This window comes from Anolis sagrei, chromosome 9 (genome assembly GCF_037176765.1).
Source record: "Anolis sagrei isolate rAnoSag1 chromosome 9, rAnoSag1.mat, whole genome shotgun sequence".
NCBI lineage: Eukaryota > Metazoa > Chordata > Lepidosauria > Squamata > Dactyloidae > Anolis > Anolis sagrei.
The window spans coordinates 24,611,902-24,634,466 of NC_090029.1; the positions used below are offsets into that span (position 1 = coordinate 24,611,902).

General features: G+C 42.9%; 1 protein-coding gene across 1 annotated transcript; it reads left to right on the forward strand.

The window, feature by feature from the left end:
• Positions 1–209: 209 nt before the first annotated feature.
• AAGAB (alpha and gamma adaptin binding protein) lies at positions 210–22,249 on the forward strand. The gene is made up of 10 exons (XM_060755916.2): positions 210–329; positions 10,607–10,797; positions 12,594–12,690; positions 13,022–13,111; positions 16,366–16,449; positions 16,708–16,790; positions 18,670–18,766; positions 19,090–19,194; positions 19,500–19,549; positions 21,590–22,249. Exons 1-10 carry the CDS (start codon positions 263–265, stop codon positions 21,665–21,667), a joined length of 942 nt encoding a protein of 313 aa, XP_060611899.2. The 5' UTR covers positions 210–262; the 3' UTR covers positions 21,668–22,249.
• Positions 22,250–22,565: the final 316 nt, after the last annotated feature.

Consider the following 22,565-nt stretch of genomic DNA (forward strand, 5'->3'; position numbering starts at 1 on the left):
AAAGCGGGCGAAACCATTCCGGCAATGAAATAGGGGAGAAGGGGTGAATGTGGAAAAAAAAGGCAGGCGCTTTTCTAAGAGGAAACAAAGCTAAGCGAATTGATTGTTTTGTCTCTAGGATTGAAAGCGCAGAAATTTCAGTACCGTGAAATTTTTATTTTATTTTTTATTTCTTCCTTCCAAGGAATGGTACATCCCACGTATAACGGAAAGGGCGGGGCCTAAACCGGAAGCGGGAAGTACAAGGCAGCGAAAAGGAGCCATGGCTGTCCCTTGCGCCTTGGTGGCTGGCTGCGACGCAAGGTTCCCCGGGGAAGAGCTGGTGAAACGTGAGTCGGGCGCCTCTGGGCGTGTGCAGAGTGCCGCCCATGCCTTTGCGCTATAGTTATTCCTCGCTGATGCCTTGCATCCGAGTCTGATTGCCTTCCAAGCATAGGGTCTTGGCCAGGCATGGGCCAAGTCCGGCCCTCCAGGCGTTTTGGACTCCAACTCCCACAATTCCTAACAGCCTCAGGCCCCTTCTTTTTCCCCTTCAGCCGCTTAAACGGCTGAAGGGGAAAAAGAAAGGGCCTGAGGCTGTTAGGAATTGTGGGAGTTGGAGTCCAAAACGCCTGGAGGGCCGGTCTTGGCCCATGCCTGGTCTTGGTAGTGGATCCATGGGTGACCGCAGAGACCTATTCCTGATCTTCTTGAGTTGAGAGAAGAGTAACTGCTTTGGGGGATGGTGATTTTGGGGCATTCGGACAATGTGGCCTGTAGATCTTTTTTTGAATGTGCATAGACTATGCTGTCTTCGATCCAAGGTGAAAGAAGAAAGCGCAAAAGCCGGGTTGCAGCTAAACATCAAAAAAACCAAGATTATGGCAACAAGAATGATTGACAACTGGAAAATAGAGGGAGAAAATATGGAGGCCGTGACAGACTTTGTATTTCTAGGCGCAAAGATTACTGCAGATGCAGACTGTAGCCAGGAAATCAGAAGACGCTTACTTCTTGGGAGGAGAGCAATGACCAATCTCGATAAAATAGTAAAGAGTAGAGACATCAGACTGGCAACAAAGATCCATTGCCTAGTCAAAGCCATGGTATTCCCTGTAGTAATCTACGGATGTGAGAGCTGGACCTTAGGGAAGGCTGAGCGAAGGAAGATCGATGCTTTTGAACTGTGGTGTTGGAGGAAAGTTCCGAGAGTGCCTTGGACTGCAAGAAGATCCAACCAGTCCATCCTCCAGGAAATAAAGCCCGACTGCTCATTGGAGGGAAGGAGACTAGAGACAAAGTTGAAGTACTTTGGCCACATCATGAGGAGACAGGAAAGCCTAGAGAAGACAATTATGCTGGGGAAAGTGGAAGGCAAAAGGAAGAGGGGCCGACCAAGGGCAAGATGGATGGATGGCATCCTTGAAGTGACTGGACTGATCTTGAAGGAGCTGAGGGTGGTGACGGCTGACAGGGAGCTCTGGCGTGGGCTGGTCCATGAGGTCACGAAAAGTCGGAGACGACTGAACGAATGAACAACAACAGACTATGCTATTTATTTATTTATCATCAGCATATTATAGTTCTTTAACAGATGTTGTCACCTTCCTTTTTGCTTTCAGTCTGATGAGGTTAAATAGCTTGCTGTCTGACCAATAAATGTTTTCCACACTGATGGGAAGCTTCCCATCAACAAAATGACGTATCAGTTCAGCAGCTCAGTGGTTCAACCAACCGCACCACCGGGGGCTGCTCTATATATCTCACCCATTTTATATTTCTCACATTTTAATATTTATATTATATATATTATATTATATATATAGGAGCCCCCGGTGACACAGTGGGTTAAAGCACTGAGCTGCTGAGCTTGTTGATCGAAAGGTCGCAGGTTCGATTCCGGGGAGTGGTGTGAGCTTCCGCTGTCAGCCCTAGCTTCTGCCAACCTAGCAGTTCGAAAACATGCAAATGTGAGTAGATCCGGCGGGAAGGTAACAGCGCTCCATGCAGTCATGCTGGCCACATGACCTTGGAGGTGTCTACGGACAACGCTGGCTCTTCGGCTTAGAAATGGAGATGAGCACCACACCCCAGAGTCAGACATGACTGGACTTAATGTCAGGGGACTACCTTTACCTTTTACCTTTTATTATATATATATTATAATACTAGCCGTCCCCTTGCTGTGGCCCACATGGGGGTTCTGTGTGGGAGGTTTGGCCCAATTCTATCGTTGGTGGGGTTCAGAATGCTCTGTGATTGTAGGTGAACTATACATCCCAGCAACTACAACTTCCAAATATCAAAATTCTATTTTCTCCAAACTCCACCAGTGTTCACATTTGGACACATTGAGTATTAGTGTAGAGTTTGGTCCAGATCCATCATTGTTTGAGTCCACCGTGATCTCTGGATGTAGGTGAACTACAACTACGAAACCAAAGGACACTGCCCACCAAACCCTTCCAGTATTTTCTGTTGGTCATGGGAGAACTGTGTGCCAAGTTTGGTTCAATTCCATCGTTGGTGGAGTTCAGAATGCTCTTTGATTGTAGGTGAACTATAAATCCCATCAACTACAACTCCCAAATGACAAAATCATTTTTTTGAGTGAAGGACATACATTGGGTTGTTAGGTGTCTTGTGTCCAAATTTGATGTCAATTCGTCCAGTGGTTTTTGAGTTCTCTTAATCCCACAAATGAACATTACATTTTTATTTATATAGATATACTAGCTGTGGCGCAGCTAGTTAGAAGCCAGCTGCATTAAATCACTACTGACCGAGAGGTCATGAGTTCGAAGCCAGCCCAGGTCGGAGTAAGCTCCCAACCATTAATAGTCTAGCTTGCTGTTTACCTATGCAGCCCAAAAGACAGTTGCATCTGTCAAGGTACTGCTTTATGCAGGGAGGCTAACTTAACTAATTTACGACACCATAAAATCTTCCAGCAGCATGCGTAAGAATGAGGAAGTACTCCATCAAGGTCTCGGTGTCACAAGTGGACGGTGAAGCGGCAGCTCCCCCTTGGCTGGAATCGAGCATACCCTCATGAAGGCTGAAAATCTGGAATGTTACATTGCCTCTGTGTCTGTCTATATATTTTGTATGTCTAATGGCACTGAATGTTTGCCAGGTATATGTACATTGTAATCCACCCTGAGACCCCTGTGGGGTGTGAAGGGCAGAATATAAATACTGTAAATAAATAAATAATAATAAATAATAAGGTTGGGGCAATAACACATCTCTGTTTGATGCCTGATTCCACCTTAAATGGGTCGCTTTGGGAACCATTGCTGTCCAAGACTGTTGTCATCATGGCGGAGCAGCAGACTATTCACAAATTTGTCATGGCATACAATTTTTGGAGGCTGGTCCAGAGAGCACTACAATTCACTGTGTCAGATGCCTTTGTGAGGTCAATGAATTTTATTTACTGATCGATTTACTATACTTACTATACCAGAGGCGACTCGAGGCGGTTTACATTTGGCAATCAATGCCCCACAAGATAAAATACAGTCAAAAATAATTACATATAGTATAAACTATATAAAAACAATAAACAATTAAAATCATAAAATACATTTCTCAGCATCTCATCATTAAAATCATTTTCCATCGCATTGTCCTGTTGTTCCATGAGTCTCAATTAATCAGTTATACTGCATCTGCAAATGCCTGCTTGAACAGCCATGTCTTAACTTTCAAAATGTCAGGAGGGAGGGGGCTGATCTAATGTCCCTAGGGATGGCATTTCATAGCCAGGGGGTCACTGCTGGGAAGGCCCTGTCTCTCATTCCCGCCAATCGGATCTGCAAAGAAGGCGGGACCGAGAGCAGGGCTTCTCCAGACGATGATAGTTCATAGGAAGAGATGCGTTCAAGCAGATAAACTGGGCCAGAACCATTTAGGGCTTTAAAGGCTAAAGCCAGCACTTTGAATTGTGCAGTTTGAATAGTAAACTGGCAGCCAGTGGAGCTGGCGCAACAGAGAAGTTGTGCGCTCCCTGAGTGCCGCTCCTGTTAACAATCTGGCTGCTGTCCATTGGACCAGTTGAAGCTTCTGAACAGTCTTCAAAGACAGCCCCACGTAGAGAGCATTGCAGTAGTCTATATGGGATGTAACCAGAGCGTGGACTACTGTGGCCAAATCAGACTTTCCAAAGTACGGGTGCAGCTGAATGCCAGTGAGGGGAAGCTGCCCTATAAAGCTCTCTTCCTGCCAGGTTTTCATCCTCACAACAGTCCTTTGAGGCAGGCCGGGGCAGTACACATGTGTAGAATGTTAGACTGATAACACTATAACATTGTTAAATGGATGGATGATGATATCCCTCCTGCAAAAACAAAGTTTTTTGCCATTTACTAAACATTCCCCTCATTTTTATGATAGAACCAATGAGGAACTGACATTAATAACCTGGGAACATTATCCCATTCTTCCAGGGACAAATACACTACCAAAGCTGTTCTGACAGATGGCCATGCAGCCTCTGAATAATGATAATAATGATGAAATTTGGTTCCTGATTTGAAAGTGTGAGTTCCTGTTTAATGGTGTAATACTACTACTAATAATAAACTTTATTTGTATTCTGCCCTATCTCCCCAAGGGGACCTGGGGCGGATAATCCACATTGTCTGTTTTGAACTGGATTATATGAGTTTACACTGCCATATATCCAGTTCAATGTGGATTTTATACAGCTGTGTGGAAGGGGCCTTAGGATGGCATCTTCTACACTGCCATAATCCAGATAATCAAAGCTAATAATCCAAATTATCTGTTTTGAATTGAATTATATGAGTCTACACCAGGCATGGGCATACTTTGGTCCTCCGGGTGTTTTGGACTTCAACTCTCACAATTCCTAACAGCCTACTGGCCTTATATTCCAGGATCTGATCCCAGATTATCGGCTTTGAATTGGATTATATAAATCTCTCCTGCAATTTAATCTGAGATAAGCACGTAATTTAGGATCTGATCTTGGGATACAGGGCATTGTACAAATAGTCTCAGAAGGCATGGAGATGGACAAACTGATTTGGACTCCTAGAGGATAAATATTTGTTTGATTTCAAGAGAGGTCTAGGCTGGATCTACACTGCCGTAGAACCCAGGATCTGATCCCAGATGATCTGCTTTGAACTGGATTATATGAGTCTACACTGACAGATAAACTGGGATAAGAAGATAATTTGGGATCAGATTCTGAGATATAGGGCAGTGTTGATCCAGCCTTAGGATTGATATGGCCTAACAATTTTGGAGTGGGGGATTCATTAATGGTGGGATCTACGGGCTAGTTCTATGTTATTAAATGTAGAAGTGTGATTACATCATATTTCTTAAAGGGAGCAGACTGGTTAGAACTTTAAAAAAATCAGATAGAGAGTGAGCAATCTGTAGATTAATTTGTTAGATAGCTTTATTTTAGTATGTATCTTGTGTATTGGCTTGTTTTGTTTTTTGTTTTTGTATGTTATTTGTGTTGTCATTTGTAGTAACTTTTAGTTGTACTAAAGTATTAGTTAGAAAATAGATCAGTGGGCTTTTTAATAATGTGCTCATTTTATTTTAGTTGCATTATGGTTTATATATCTATATTCAAAAAAAAGAGGCCTGGAAATTATCTTGGAGGACATTTTGGATGGAAGGGCTGTAGTCAGTTCCCAGAAGAAGACATACAATTGTAGCCAGGCGTTCCTTGTTGGGTACCACAGAAACATGCTTGTGCGGGTCTGATAGAGACGCCAAAATAGGAGTAGCTGGAATCTTTTATAAACAGCTGCTGTATTGGCTTTCAAACTTCCAAAGCTCTTGCAAATCCAGGAAAGAATTTCTTAAACTCAATCCACCAGGTGGCTCTCCAGACACACAGTCGTTAAGTTCTGTATCCAGCCAAGTAGAAGAAAGTAAATAGCACCACTTTTAAAAGCCATTGAAAACACTGAAGATGCTTACAGTCTGAAATCAGTGGAAGTCTGTGTTGGGAACACACGTTTGGCCAAAGGAAATCAAGGTTTTTTTCATTGATACTATTGTAATGGGAGCAGTTTGTAGAGTATGGCTCAATAATTTTGCAAATTAATGTGGGTGCCTTTTGGAGTATGGAAAATGATAATATTCATTGCAATAAATAGGTGCCCGATTCTACACCCATGGGATGGGTTGGCAATAATGGAAAACATGTGTTAAAATTAATATTTGCTGCATTGTCATAAAACAAAGCCAAATATAGATAAGACTATGCATATTCCTTAGTGCCGCCAGTTGCCATGCATTTCCTGGGGTTTTCTTAGGCTAAGAATATATTAAAAGAACCCATCTATACTTGAAAATGCATAAGTGAAATGCGTAATTTTGAAATAATCTGAATAGGCTTTGTTATATCCAGAATGGACTGTAATGCAGTCTGCGTGGGGCTGTCATTGAAGATGGTTTGGAAACTGCAGTTAGTGCAAAGGTTGACTGCCAGATAACTAACTGGAGCTAGCTATAGGGAACATCCTATGCCCCTACTCAAGCAGCTCCACTGGCTTCCAATAATGTTTTCCGGGCTCAATTCAAGGTGAAGGTTATTACCTACAAAGCCCTATATGCTTCGGGCCCAACCTGTCTTTGAGACCGCATCTCTTTCTATGAAAAGGTGTGGGCTTTGAGATCAGATGGGGAGGCCCTTCTCTCTGTTCCACCATTGTTTCAAGTGCGGTTGGTGGGAATGAGAGAGAGGGGGGCCTTCTCTGTGGTGGCTCCCAAGCTCTGGAATACCCTCAAAAAAGAGATTAGGTTAGCTCCCACTCTTGACCTCTTCCAATCCAGACTAAAAACATGGATTTTAAGCAGGCTTTTGGCCTTGAGTAGGCTGAAATGGACCCATATGAGGTTGACATTTTGACACTTTAGTTGTGATTCGAAGGCAGCTAGTTTTCACAACAGATGGTCTGCATTTTAAACTGTGCTTTTATTTTTGTTTTTATTTTATTGATGTGTTAATAGTGGTTGTTTTTATAACTTTTATGTGATATTGTGTTTATACTCATGTACCATTTATGTTATGTACTACACTTGTAGTGCCTTGTAAGCCTTCCAGAGTCCTTTTTGTGAGATGGGGATATAAATAAAGATTATTATTAAGCTTGTCAGAAGAGACTGGTCTAAGTTGTGGCTAAAGAGGTAACAACCAACTCTTTGTACATTGCCCAGAAACTAATTGGTAGCCAATGAATAATTTTTAAAAAAATACAGTATAGGTATAATGTGATCACTTGTTGATGGACCACTTACCAATCTATCATGTTTGAAACAACTAGAATTTCCAAATTTTGTATAGAGTTGCAGAAATCCAGCCTGTGCATTACCATTCTTGTACGGTAGGCACAGGCCTAGACTTTCTGTTGTTAACTGGATTCTGCAGAGGGTTCCTATAATACAGTGGTTCCCAACCTTTGGGCCTCCAGGTGTTTTGGACTTCAACTCCCAGAAATCCCAACCAGCTTACCAGCTGTTAGGAACTGTGGGAGCTGAAGGCCAAAACACCTTGAGTTCCAAAGGTTGGGAACCACTGCTATAATAAGTGCATTGCCTTCCATCTTAATTGTTACACTTTGAATGTGTTGCTCTATTTGGATTTGTGTGCCCATTAGAATTACTTATTTAATTTTGAAAAAACATTCTAGATGTTTTCATTCTAGCTCTTCTGCAAGGTACCTTGAGCCCCATATGAATGGGGTGATCCAGCAGACATCACACACTTGGGAGAAAGTAGGATATAAGATCGGAGACGAGAAATCCCCAAGTGCTTACTTTTCTATGTACTGGGCTGACCTTCACAATGGCTTCTCTGGTCTCTTGCATTGTAATTGTCTTGCAAACTAGAGGATGGATGGCTCCTTTCCTGGAGCAGGCCTTGTTTGTAGGAGGAGCATAGGACAGAGCCTAAGAGCTGGCCTGGCTTCTGTGAAAACACAACCACTGAGGCTGGACTTCTGAGGCCAAGTCTTGTGGCTACTGAGTGCGTCAGCTGGATTCTCTTCTTCGTTTTCAAAGTGTTTTAGTTGTGATGTGAAACCGCAGGGTCCGTCCACTGTTTGGGAGGATCAAAACCTTTAAAGTGGGCACTCCTCCGTTTCCAAACCCACACGCTTTTGCTGTTTCAGCAGGTGTCTGGGAAGATTCTTTGGAGGACCAAAAAGCAAGCGGAGGCCTGAAATCTTGCCCCCAAATGGCTAGGTTCTCCATGGCTAGATATAGAAAGGTGTCATTATAGTTGGGAGGGCAACATTGTACTTGCAGGAGAGTGTTTTGTGGTTTTGAGGGAGGTGTCCAAATGCGTTTCTACCAAGACATGTGGGTGGCAGCAGAGTTGTTCAGTGCAAAGTGGATGGCCGATGGGTCATTCCTCCCTGTGGGCAGATGGTGGGCTGAGGCTAACCATTAGCTTTATGGGAGGGCCACAGTTCCCTTCCCAACCCACAAAGTGGCCCTTCTGTGAAGCCCTGCAGTTGCAGCCATTTCACTCTACATGCAATGCTCGTAGCGCTGGTGTTGAGCATTCAAAGAAGAGGGCTAGTACAGTTGTCTCTCCGTATTTACATGTTTCACTTTCATGCTTTTGGCATTGGCCAACACATGTTTTGATGCCTGTTTCTGGGTACGTTTGACCTGCTTATTCCAAAAAGGGCAATGGTTTTCCCCCTATGAGCTATAGTTTTTGCGATACGGAACCTATGCTCACACATAAGAAATCAGCATAACCCTCTCTAAGAAATTAGACCTAGTGCGTTCTGTCCAATGAAATTTTCGGAATCAGCCCCAAATAAACCCAAGATCAGGCCTAAAACCAAGACACCAAGAAAAATGTGTTTGTTTTTTTGTTGATGTTGTTGATCTGTATTATTTGCTTCCGCTCTGCTAGCATTTTTAGATTGGAAAAAAAAAACCCAGCATCTACAAACCCTGCAATCACTATCTGATAGTTGGTGTCCCTTATCATCTGACTCCCTTTAAACCAGTGGTTCCCAACCTTTTTTTGCCCAGGGACCACTCTCCAACATTAGTACCAAAAGGGTTATGAATCTGTTTTTGGCCAACTTCAGATTTGGTTTGGTTATTTGGGGTGCTGATTCACCCACAGAAAGCCATATTTATTAATTTAGAGCTGATATGTTAGTAGTAATCTTTTGTGAGTAGTCAGCCTCTCCCCTCCCAAAATCCCTGTTGCTTTGGCACTATAAGAGGGTTTTGCGAAACCAGTTGCTCTCTCATGAAAATGAACAGATTTTGTTCATTTGCATGGTTTCCTCCTTTCTGTTGAAATTGTCCACATGCTTGTGGATTAGTCGCTTTTTTTGTGTAGCCTGACATGGTGGTTGTTAGAGTGGTCCATCATTCTGTGTTCGCCAATAATATTCTGTGTCCAGCTTGGCTCATCAGGTGCTCTGCTATGGCTGACTTTTCTGGTTGAGTTAGTCTGCAGTGCCTTTAATGTTCCTTGATTTGTGTCTGGGCAATGTTGCTGCGTTTGGTTGTCCCTTATGTAAAACTTGTCCACAGCTGCACGGTATACAGTAGACTCCTGCAGAGGTGGGAGGATCCCTCTTGTCCTTTGCTGAACATAGCATTGGTGGCATTTTCCTAGTGGGTTTGTAGATAAATTGTAGATTATGTTTCTTCATCAGCTTCCCTATGCAGTCCGTGGTTCCCTTGATGTCTGGTAAGAACACTTTTCCTCTGGATGGATCTTTGTCTTTACTCTCGTGCCTTGGTCTTGGTCTTGCAGCTCTTCTGAAGTCTCCGGTGGAGTCTCCATTGGCCTGTAGAGCCCAGTTTAGGTGGTTCACCTCTGCAGGAGTGTACCGTATACCAGGAAGTTGTGGACAAGTCTGCATAGGGATCACCAAACGAGCAATGCCCAAACGCGAATCAAGGAGTATGAAAGGCACTGCAGATTAATTCACCCAGAGAAGTCAGCCATTGTAGAGAACCTGATGAACCAACCAACCTGGCCACAGCAGAAATGCTGGACAACTCTAACAACCACCATGTCAGACTGCACAGAGAAGCTATTGAAATCCACAAACATGTGGACAATTTCAACAGAAAGGAAGAAACCATGCAAATGAACAAAATATGCCTACCAGTATTAATACACTCTAAAATCAGGACAATAAATAACACTCAAAAAGCATGGGAATTCCAGACAGGAAACAATCAGAGACATCTAACACTTCCAAATAAAGTATCCCCCTGGCAGCAATCAACCAGGCTTTGAAGCTGCAAGGTCATTAAATGCTAATCAAGGCAGACAATTGCAACATTCACACTTACCTCAAGCAGACAAGAGTTCTTTCTCCCACCCTGGACATTATTCCACAGACATATAAACCTCACTTGCCTAGTTTCCAACAGACCTCACAGCCTCTGAGAATGCCTGCCATAGATGTGGGCAAAACATCAGGAGAGGATACTTCTGGAACATGGCCAGACAGCCCGGAAAACTCACAGCATCCCACTGTCACTTCTCCCCAAACATACCTTTCTCTTGCTTTTCGAAAGAGAAAAGTAACTTTGAACTCATTCTTGTCAGTTTGTGAAGTCCCTTGTGTTCCTCTTGAAGGTATCATTGGGAAGGAAGAGCTTCCGGAGAACGCTTCCACAGACATCGGGGTCCGGTTGTATCCATGGACGATAGACAACAAATACTACTCAGCTCCCATTCACCTCTGCGTTGTGGAAAATAGGTTCCTCGTGACAGCGGAAATTGCTGAGACCGTGCAGGCTTTCTTGGCTTATTTTGACAGCACGACGGTGAGTCCTCCTCTGGTTGTCATCGTTAGCCATGACATCTGTAACTCTGCTGCTGGAAACTGTGTTGGCTAATAATGTTGAATGGCTTCCGCAAAAACAAGGTTTGTGTGCCAAGGTGTCATTGAGGTTGCTTATCCCAATTATGTAGGTAAATAAGAATTTTATTTCAGCAAGAGGGCACTCCAGTTCATGTTTTTTTATCCCCACTTCTTAAAAAAAAAAAAACACTAGCTGATGGAATGACAACTCTTGTGCCTGTTTCCACATTTTCTTTAATGTTCTCTTCCTCTTTTTGAAGTGACGCTTGGAGGTCCTTTTCTTCTTTATGATGGCGTTTCTTCCTGAAAGCCTTTCTGTAGTTCTCTGGCCTCAAGCCAAATACCCTTCCCAGTTTTGGGAAGACGCTCGCAGGGAAATTCAAGCTAAACAGCCTTGCTTCCATTAGCAGAGCATAGTCAGTGGGAATGCCTGTTATGCGCTATGCATAATACTCCCAGAAATCAATTTAGTGGAAACTTGTTCAGCAGTTTTCAAGATGCTGCCGCCCATTTTGCACGAAATTACATGGCTTCTGTCCAGTCAAGATAACTTTGTTTTGTACAGCGATGTGAGATGTGCAGGGACCACATTAGAATTTTCTTTCCTGGTTTGAGGCAATGTTGCAGAGGCTTACTCTTGGTTTCCAACTGAATGTTTGAAACAGCTGTGTTGGTTAATGCCGAGATACAAAATGCCCATGTTTTTGGTCTCGATTTTTTTTCTCTTCTCCTTGTGTTTCTTTTTCTTTCCTCTTTCTCCTCCTGTTTCTTTTCTTTCTCTCCTCCTTCTGTTTTCTTCTTCTTCTTACATTTTCACTTGTGCAGTTTTAAAAATGAATCAATGTGTGGAGTGCCATAAATATTAAAATTTAACTAGGTATTTCTTATTACAAAAATGTGAGCCAAGCACTGAAAAGGTTACATGGATGCAATGACTCAGCAAATGCCGCAGTTGTATATAAACAGGTATGACTGTAGCTTAGTAGGCCTTTGTGTTAGTTTGTCTCAGTGTGAGGTAGGCCTTTGTGAGAGAAGGCCTCACAGTGTGAGATAGGCCTTAGTCTGTGAGAGAAGCCTCTGTGTGAGGTAGGCCTTAATCTGTGAGAGAAGTCCTCACAGTGTGAGATAGGCCTTAATCTGAGAAAAGGCCTCACAGTGTGAGGTAGGCCTTAGTCTGTGAGAGAAGCCTCTGTGTGAAGTAGGCCTTAGTCTGTGAGAGAAGGCCTCACAGTGTGAGGTAGGCCTTAGTCTGTGAGAGAAGCCTCTGTGTGAGGTAGGCCTTAGTCCTTTGAGAGAAGGCCTCACAGCGTGAGATAGGCCTTTGTCTGTGGGAAGGCCTTAGAATATGAGAAGGCCTGATGTGAGAAGCTTTGGTGAGAGAAAGCCGCAGGTTGAAGGCTGTCGTGTGCAAAGCTACTGTGTGAAGCTCCTGTGTAACTTCAGTGTGCGAGGAGCCTCTGTGTGAGAGCAAAGCTGTTTATCTGCATGAGAAAGAAGCCCAGCGTGGAAGCAAAGAAGAAAGTATAAAGAACTTTTGTGTTGTGGAAACCTTGTTCTTGTAAATAGTGCAACCATATTATTTTACTTCAAAGAAAGCCTCCTATGGAAGAGATAACACCAGTCTCTGTGTTTTGTTCTTTTTATCACTTTGGGCTATTTGAGCTGGGTTGCTCTGCTGTACATTTATGGGGAGGGTCCTTCTTTAATAAGCCCTCTCACCCAGCATGGGATTCCAGCAACTTGTGCTTGATTTTACAGATATCGGGACTGGATAGCATCTCTTCATGGCTTCCTCTTGTCGAAGACTGGCTTCCTGAAGTGATGATTTTAGTCTGTGACAGAGTCTCTGAGAATGGTATGGCAACAGCGTCCGGCTTCTGGCTCTTGGGCCACTTAAGATATATAGGATCTTAGAGTTGGGGCCATTCAGAGTTAGGTAGTATGTTGCAATGCCCGTATTTGCATGAGATATGTTCCTGAACTAAAATGTGGACAAAAGTGAATGATTCCAGGGATTTAATACAGGTTTTAGGCATGTTGACCCAGTGGTGGGATGATTTCTCTCATGGTGGAGTTTCCTGCTTAGCCAAGTCCCAGTGAAGTAAAATGCACATTTACACAGAAGAAAAAAAATGGCATCATTCCTTCCTGGAAACACGCAATTTCTTCCTTTATTTTTGTTTTAGGCGTAAGTCGGCAAAAGGCCCAAGAATGGTGCATCCGGCACGGCTTTGAGTTGGTGGAGCTCAATCCAGAAGAGCTGCCTGACGAAGATGGTAGGTTCTTCCAGCTTCTTAAAAAATAAAATAGTGCCTAGATCTAGGGAAGTCCTGCTACCTTTTGGTAGGACCATACCTGTGTCCAATTCTGGGCACCACAGTTGTCAAGATGTGAGATGGTCATAGGGAGGAGGGAGCAAGCTTGTTTTCTGCTGCCCTGGAAACTAGGATGTGGAATAATGGCTTTAAACTACAGGAAAGGAGATTCCACCTGAACATTAGAAAGAACTTCCTGTGAGAAAAGCTGTTCAGCAGTGGAACTCTCTCTCTGTCCCGGAGTGTAGTGGAGGCTTCTTCTTTGGAGGCTTTGAAACAGAGGCTGGATGGCCTGTTCAGCAGTGGAACTCTCTCTCTGCCTCGGAGTGTAGTGGAGGCTTCTTCTTTGGAGGCTTTGAAACAGAGACTGGATGGCCTGTTCAGCAGTGGAACTCTTTCTCTGCCCCGGAGTGTAGTGGAGGCTTCTTCTTTGGAGGCTTTGAAACAGAGGCTGGATGGCCTGTTCAGCAGTGGAACTCTCTCTCTGTCCCGGAGTGTAGGGGAGGCTTCTTCTTTGGAGGCTTTGAAACAGAGGCTGGATGGCCATCTGTTGGGGGTGCTTTGAATCCAATTTTCCTGATTCTTGCCAGAATGGGGATGGACCATGAGGTCTCTTCCATCTCATAGAATTGGAAGAGCCCCCAAGGGGCCATCCAGTCCCACCCTCTTCTTTCTACCAGGCAGGAAAATTGCAAACACCCCTGACAGATGGCAGTCCAAAGCATTCCAAGAAGGAGCCTCTACTACACTCCACTGTTGAAGAGAATGCCAGGTATTGCCTGCATAGAATTCTGTTTATTTATTTATTTACTTTGCTTGTATACCGCAGTTTCTCAGCCCGTAGGCGACTCAACGCGGTTCACAACAAGAGCAAAAGACAATCCAACAACATACAATATTAAAACCATTAACAGTATAAAATACAAACTAATGACATCTCAGTAACAACACATTAACGTCTCGTAACTAAAATCGTGATCCAATTCGTCATCCATAATTCCGTTTCCTATATTCATCGAGTTCATTGCACTATTTATCCGAACGCCTGTTCAAACAGCCAGGTTTTTAGTTTTCTTCGAAACACCATTAGCGAAGGGGCTGATCTAATGTCCATGGGAAGGGCGTTCCACAGCTGAGGGGCCACCACAGAGAAGGCCCTGTCCCTCGTCCCCGCCAGCCGTGCCTGTGATGCAGGCGGGATCGAGAGCAGGGCCTCCCCAGAAGATCCTAGAGTCCTGGTGGGTTCATAGGCAGAGATACATTCGGATAGGTAATTCTATTGCTGAAAGGCACCACAAGGGTCATTTAGTCCAACCCCCATCCCTGTAGATATATCACCCATCTGTCGGGGGTGCTTTGAATGCGATTTTCCTGCTTCTTGGCAGGGGGTTGGGCTAGATGGCCCACAAGGTCTCTTCCAACTCTATGATTCTATGATCACTAAAGTATTCCTGAGAGATGGCTACCAAACCCTCTGAAATAAGGAGAGTCATCAGAAGCATCCTATTCTGCTGTTGAACAATTCTTACAATCCTGTATCAATTACAGGAGAAACTAAGTTTACCCCACCTTTTACGTGATATTTTCTCAAATCTTCAAAGATGACTATCTTGTCACCTCTCGCTCTTCTCCAAGCTAAACACACCCAGCTCCCCAAGTTTCTCCTTGGTTTTCCTTCTTCCAGCACCTTGAGCCTTCTTGTATATGGCACCCGAGCAGCCACTCTCCATGCCAGAGGGTTGCCAGAGCTATAGGTCGCCTGCCATTGCTTTAAGATGCCATCTAGATACTTTCTAGGCTTTAATTCTAAGCCAAAACAGGGTAGCTGATGCGTCACTGGATAGAGCAGTTTGGTGGGTGGGGAGAGGGGAATGTGAGGTGACTCATCCATTTGACAATAAAACTGTACCCGACTGAATTGTTTCCAGTCTTTTGATAGCATCCTCCATTTCTGTAGTTTGTTTTGAGTCAGCCCAGAAGGAGGTCCACCCCAGTCAATGTGAATGGCTTTGTTTACTTGCCGGCTCCTTTTTCAAAGGTGATCAAATGGAAGGCGGCTGAAGCTCTTTAGCCCCTCCTGTCTGGCTTCCGTTTTGAGAGCTGCCCCAGAAAAGACAAGCAAGAGTGGATGGAAAATACAAGAGTTGTCTTTCCATCCTTCCAGGGCCAAACAGGACTTAATTCTGATTATGTGATTGGTCTTTAATTGTGTGTGTGTGTGTGTTTTTTTGTTTTTTTTTTACAAATGACCAGGACACCTTTTTCCAATTCAAACTGAATATCAAGTGTGGCAAATGGAGAAAGGGGGTTTATTATTTTACTCTATTATTGTTGTTATTACATTTATTATTTTACTCTATTTATTTATTTATTATTATTATTATTTTACTCTGTTATTATTACATTTATTATTTTACTCTATTTATTATTACTATATTTATTATTTTACTCTTATCATTATTACATTTATTATTTTACTCTATTATTTTTATTACATTTATTATATTACTCTGTAATTATTGGAAGGATACATAAGCACATTTACATTGAAGAAGGTTAGAACAATAGTTTAATCAGAGTTGGAGAGTTTTATCTTAAATTACAGTTTTATGTAAATATTCAAAACATTTAACCTACTGATGCCTCAATTGATTTAATTTTATTGGTCTCTATTTTTATTTTGAAATTTGCCAGTAGCAGCTGCATTTCCTATTCTCAGCTTGTACTTGAGTCAATACGTTTTGCCAGTTTTTTGTAGTAAAATTAGGTGCCTCAGCTTAGATTTGGATCATCTTATATTTGAGTATATATAGTATTTTTGGCAACCCCAAAAATTAAGTTTCTGCAGTAAAACTACTACTTTCAAAATAAATACTGCACAATTAAACAGGAAACAACATTTTGAAACCCGGAAGAGAAAAAGTTTCAAATTTTGTTAGTGTTATTAGTTTTGTGTCCTGCTTTTCTCTAAAAAAAAAAAAAAAAAAAAGACTCAAAGCGGCTTAAATTAAAACCAGTTCAATACAGTCTAAAAGCTACAAATATGCAAACATTAAAATGGAATTAAATATTAACAGTATTAAAAATAAACAGTTTAAACCAATTAAGAACTCATTCATTTGTTTACATTGGAATGGGGGAAAGATCATAGAGTCAGAGAGCAGGAAAAGACCACTTTTTGACACTTTGCTTCTCTGCCTTTCTCATTCCTTCAGACGACTTTCCAGAATCGACAGGAGTGAAACGAATCATCCAAGCCTTAAATGCCAATGTCTGGTCCAACGTGGAGATGAAAAGCGGTATGTTGTTTTCAGCCTGCTGTTAAAAAACGGACCTTTCTCCTTGACCAAGTGTGTGCTGTCGGGCATTGGATTGAATGTCCCATTGGATTGAATGGGTTAGATGTCAAAACCTGCAACTCAAACAGCTCATTTCAAGTTCAGACTAAAAACCGGAGCAGACCGCTGCTCCGCTAACATGGAGGCCCCCAGGGATTCCTGACACTCATTAGCAACCTCTGTGGCTTTGTTGTCGTTCTAACAGCTCTTTCTTTTCAGATCTCAATCAGGGCTTTGGCTTTCTTCCTGCCTTAGCAGGTGCAAACCGCAGGCTTCGCTCAGAAGGAAATGAAGCTCCAGAAGTAAACAGTAATTTTTAATTTATTTACTCCCTGCATTTATTGTTGTTTGGTGGTCCCCTTACAGTCCTGCTACTGTTGTGACTGTCAGCAGGGCCGCCAATATTTTTTCTAAGGAGGGAGACAGGCTCATTGTGTATGATGGCATGAATAGGTTTTACAAAGCAGCAAAAATACAGAATACAGTGGATGACGATGATGATAACACAGTCCAACAGAAAAAAGTCTTGGTTTTAAGGCCTGTTCTTGGGGTCTTTGGGGCTCTGATTCAGAAAATTGCATTGGACATACTACATGTTGTGGCTTACTTTGAAACTGAGCTTTCTCAGGACGAGGAGGATGATGGGTTACAGATTTCTGAACATGTCCCTGTTTCTGAGGCAGACAGTGTTGATTCTGAAGAAGAGACGGCATTTCTGTTTCCCAGAGAAAAGAATGTTGTTTTAGATGAAGATAGTGAAACTTTACAGCTGCAGGTGGAGGAGTCGGCTTCATCTGGGAGTTCAGTGCCTCTCGGTTCCCAGGGTGACCAGTCCCAGGATAATGAGTTATCCGGCCTTGAAGATGGTGGAGTTTTGATTAGGGAGGACCGTTTGCAATTAAGGGTACGCCGAAGTGCTCGCCTTGCCAATAAACGGGAAGTTCGAGGTTAACGTAATGCTTTCATGCTAGGGAAACGTATTTAACGATCTGATTGAAGTCAATCCTTTGTCAGTGCAATGTTGCTTACACCCTGTTAACTTCTTTGGAATCACCTCAGTTTTGGGGGAAAGCTTTTAGCTCTTTGGGACTTTGGTCTTGATCTTGGTTTTTGGGGATCTTGTCATGCTGCCATGGACTCTTGTTTAACCAGTGCTAAGGGATTATACTTCATGTTATTTGCCTTTGGATCTTGGAAACTTCGCCTTTGCATTTAAGTCTCTGTTTTGGCTATTGAACTTTTGCAACTATATTTCTATGTTTTTGATTTTGCTTTTTCTTCAATAAACCCTTGGTGTGTGGTGGTGTCTTTAGCAAGGTGAATCTATCCTGAGTTGCGACACTACGTCAACTCTAGTTTCTTAGATATGGTTTGCTGGAGGATAATTTCCAAAATGAGAAAAAGCATTCAAAAATGTAAAGCAGCCACAACAGCAGTAGCAGTAGTCCAGCAGATCAGAAGCTTCTAGTGCCAGCAGTAGAGCTGTTGAGTTTCAGCAATTACAGGAGCAGAATCAAGTTTTAAAAGTTCCCAAAGGCTTTATTCAAAGAGCTACATTTCTAGATAGGAAAGTTAGGGTCAAACTATTGAACTTTTTGTCTCTCTGGAGACATCTTCTCTCTCTCCATGCTCACAGGAGAAGAACAAAATGGAGGACCCAGGAGGTTGCCTTATGGCTGAAACTTTGAATCAAAAGAAAGAGACAGACAGAGTCCTTAGTGAGGACTACAGCCTTGTGCAGGATGTGCTTGAGTTCCAATATGTCTACGGGCAAGCAGATGGTAGATGCTGCATGTTCTGTATTTCAAAAAACAGAGCTGTTAGGGGGAAACGGGAATCAGCAGCTCAAATATACCCAGAAACAGATCTAACGTTTGAAGCACCCAAATGTGTGTTGGCCAGTGTAATAATAATGATGCTATCACCACCAACCAAAACCATTAACAATATGATTGCTAAGAAGACAATAACAAGAACATAAATCTGACAACACCCTGCATTGCAAATGTGGATGCCTCTAAGCCCCCTTCTATACTGCCATAAAAAATCCAGATTATATGCTTTGAACTGGATTATCTGGCTATGTAGACTCACATCATCATGTGGGTCATCTGCTTTCATAATCTGGATTATATGGCTGTGTAGAAGGGACCTAACTCAATTTCTCTATGTCTGCATTAGCCCCATCCCTTGTTGGCCGAGAGCGCAGACTCCTCTGATGACAGAGGAGAAGACCCAGTGGACACAGAAGGCGAGCAGAGAGGCCCCGTTGCTGCTGGTGAGAGGGCATTTCCTTGGTAGGGGGCTGTGGAGGGAGTCCTTTTTACCTTCCATAGCTTTCCTGTGGGAAACCCAGAGCCTTCTTCCATTTCTCTCTTGGGGTCTCCATGGGATACATCCCTTGTCAGTATTAAGGCAAAGATAATCCGTAAAGGTGACCATAACATCCTCAACTTCTTAGATAAATACTTTGATAAATACTTCTTAGATAAATACTTTGACCCATTTCAAGCCAGTTTGAAATGGGTCAAAGTATTTATCATCCAAGACTGCCTGGCATTGGAGACATACCCTAAAGCCATGTCACTTTCCTCCTTGTAGACCCTGTGCTGGACATGGACATCCAAGAACTTGCTAGCCTCACTGCAGGAGAAGGAGATCTGGAGAACTTTGAGCGCCTATTCTCCAAGCTGAAGGAAATGAAAGGTACTTCCTTGTGCTGTAGTTTGCTTTTATTCTGCATCTCTGCGAGTGAGGCACCTGAGGTAGGACATCTCCCTTTGCTGCCGAGACAAAAAACACGAAAACTGTTGTGGGAATGAATTTGGGGTATCATTCTGATTCTTGAACCGCAGAATCTAAGGGAGCCGCAGTGCTTGTTTTGTGTTTTGTCTTGTTGTATGTCTTTTCCTTGGCTTAACCCTCTTTCCAGCCCAATCTGGAACAATTCTGCCTTAGTTCAACTTTTGGCGAACCAGGAAGATAACATTTCTTGCTTTTTGTCATTGCAGAAAAAGCAGCAACACTGCCTCATGAACAGAGAAAACTACATGCAGAAAAGGTGAGGGTTCCAGACAGGACGGAAGTCCAAATGGCATTATTATATTATTATTGTTATATAAATTATATAATAATAATGTTATTATAATATAAATTATTATAATAACATTATTATTATATTATAATAATGTTTCTATAAAGCTTTTAGAGATAGGGAGGGAATTTTAAGGAGATTGTCCATTGTGCGGACTGTGGATAATGGGAATTGCAACCCAACAGCATTTGTGGCTCTGAGGTCGAGGAAAAGATTAAAGGACATTCTGAAGTTTTTGTGATTTTTTGTGTGTGTCAAGAGCGACTTGAGAAACTGCAGGTCGCTTCTGGTGTGAGAGAATTGGCCACCTGCAAGGACATTGCCCAGGGGATGCCCTGATGTTTTGATGTTTTTACGATCCTTGTGAGAGGCTTCTCTCATGTCCCTGCATGGGGAGCTGGAGCTGACAGAGGGAGCTCATCCACACTCTCCCCGGATTCTAACTTCCAACCTGTCGGTCTTCAGTCCTGCCGGTACAAGGGTGTACCCATTGTGCCACTGGGCAATTGAAGTTAGGCATCATATCTGCTAGTATTGCATCTCAATCCAAACCCCTCTCTTCTGACTTAACAGAACAAACTGCAGCCTCCCAGATGTTCCTATATCCCAACTCCCATCGGCACTAGTCATGATGTCTAATGAGGAGGAATATAGGTGTTGTATCCCTGAGTTTCCTCAGGGAGATAGGTGTGGGATATAAATAAAGGTTTATATTCCAATATTTGAAGGAGGGCCACATAAAATAACAGGGAGGGCTGGATTTGCCATATGTGCTCTCTGAGGAGCAGCTTAAAGAGGATCTGGGATTGTTTGTCCTGCAGAAGAAAAGGTTGAGAGGAGTCACAAGAGCCATGTTGAAAAATTTGAAATGTTGCCATAGGGAAGAGGGAGCAGGCTTCCTTTCTGCTGCACTGGAAACTAGGACTCTAAGGAGCCATGGGTTCAAATGACAGGAAAGGAGATCCCATCTGAACATTAGGAAGAACTTCCTGACAGTAAGAAGAGCTGTTCAGCAGTGGAACTCTCTGCCTCTGAGTCCTGTTGAAGCTCCTTCCTTGGAGGCTTTTAAACAGGCTGGATGGCACTTTTGTTAGAAATATTGAAAATTAACTAGGTATTTTTAATTACAAAAATGTGTGTGAAGCATCGAAAGGGTTAAATGGATGCAATGACTCAGTAAAAGCTGATGTTCAATATAAGTAGGTGTGCTTGAAGCTTAGTAGCCCTCAGTCTGTGAAAGGTCTCTGTGGGAGAAGGACCGCAGTCTGTTAATAGACCTCAGTATGAGGAGGCCTCAGTGTTAACTCGCCTCTGTGGGGAAAAGGCCTTGGTCTGAGAGAACCCTCAGTGGGAGAAGGCCTCAGTAAGAGAAAGGCCTCAGTTTGGGAAGGCCTGGTGTGAGAAGCTTTAGTGAGAGAAGCCCCAGGTTGAAGGCTATTGTGTGTGAAGCTCCAGTATGAAGGCTGCTTTGTGTAAAATACTACTATGTTGAAACTTCTGTGTAAGTTCATTATGAGAAGAGGCTCTGTGAGAGCGAAGCTGTTTATCTGCATGAGAAAGAAGCCCAGCATGGAAGCAAAGAAGGAAGTATAAAGAACTTTATTTGTGATGGAAACCTTGTTCTTATAAATAGTGTAACTATATGTATTATTTTACTACAAACAAAAGCCTCCTATGGAAGAGATAACCTTGGTCTGTGTTTTTTTGTTCTTTTTATCCCTTTGAGATATTGGTGCTGCTGCTAAGTTACTCTGCTATACATTCATGGGGAGGGTCTTTTGTTAATAAGCCCACTCACCCAACAAGGGTTGTTTTTATTGTGTTTTTTCTGCATGAAGGCAGAATGCGGTTGGACTGGATGGCCTTTTTGGTCCCTTCAGACTATTTCTATATCTAAAAATCTGATATAGAAAATGTGTGGAAGTAGTTGCCAGAATATATTCTGTATCTACTGCTGCAAAGATTTCTTAGGTGTTTGAGTTTTTCTTGTTGACCCTTCCCTCGCAGGTGGCAAAAGCCTTCTGGATGGCCATCGGAGGAGACAGAGACGAGATTGAAGGCCTGTCTTCAGAAGAGGACAACTAGGGGCCAAGAACAGCTGTGCTGTGGAATGGATGTGGGTTGTTCTGCTGCAAACACCACCAGGTTGTTGGTTGCAGGAACCATTTTTTCCCCCTTTGACAAAAGGCCTAGTTTTTTGCAGTGTTTGAGAGACTGGAAAGAAGGCTGCTCCTTCGGCATGTTGTTGCTGCTCTGGAAATGTGATGGCTGTCAGCTTGCTGGATTCATTCGTGGGGAGACCAGGAGGTGAAGCCAACAAAATAGGAGGCCTGTTCTGGTCATCCTAGGGAAGCAAATCATGGCCCACCTCAAATGAAAAGACCTTCCTAGAAACCCTATCTGTCTTACTTTCTAGTTTGTGAGCTGTTCATTTGTCTTCATTTCAAAGCAGAGACCAAAATCCTGGGAGGGATGGAGCGGATGGGAACTATCAGCAGTAACTTTGGGGTGGAATAGAGAAGATGGGATTTCTTTGGATGTGCTTGCCCAGAAGAGTATTTTGCATCGGAAAAACAGTATATTGATGCTAATCTTTTGTTTTGCATACTTATCATCCTAGTGTGGTTGTTGCAGGCAAGAAATATTAAAAATACATGCTTTTCAAGAGTCCCTGTCTTGAAAAGTTATGTCTGTTGGTAGCTAGAAAGAAACGCATGGCAATAACAAATGGAAGGAGAAAAGAGTTGTGTACCATTCCACTCCTGAGGTGTTTATAAACCTAAATTAAGGTCTGATAGAATCATAGAGTTGGACTGGATGGCATGGGCGATCCAGTCCAACCCCCTGTCAAGAAGCAGGAAAATTGCATTCAAAGCACCCCTGACAGATGGCCATCCAGCCTCTGTTTAAAAGCTTCCAAAGAAGGAGCCTCCACCACACTCAGAGGCAGAGAGTTCCACTGCTAAACAGTTCTCACAGTCAG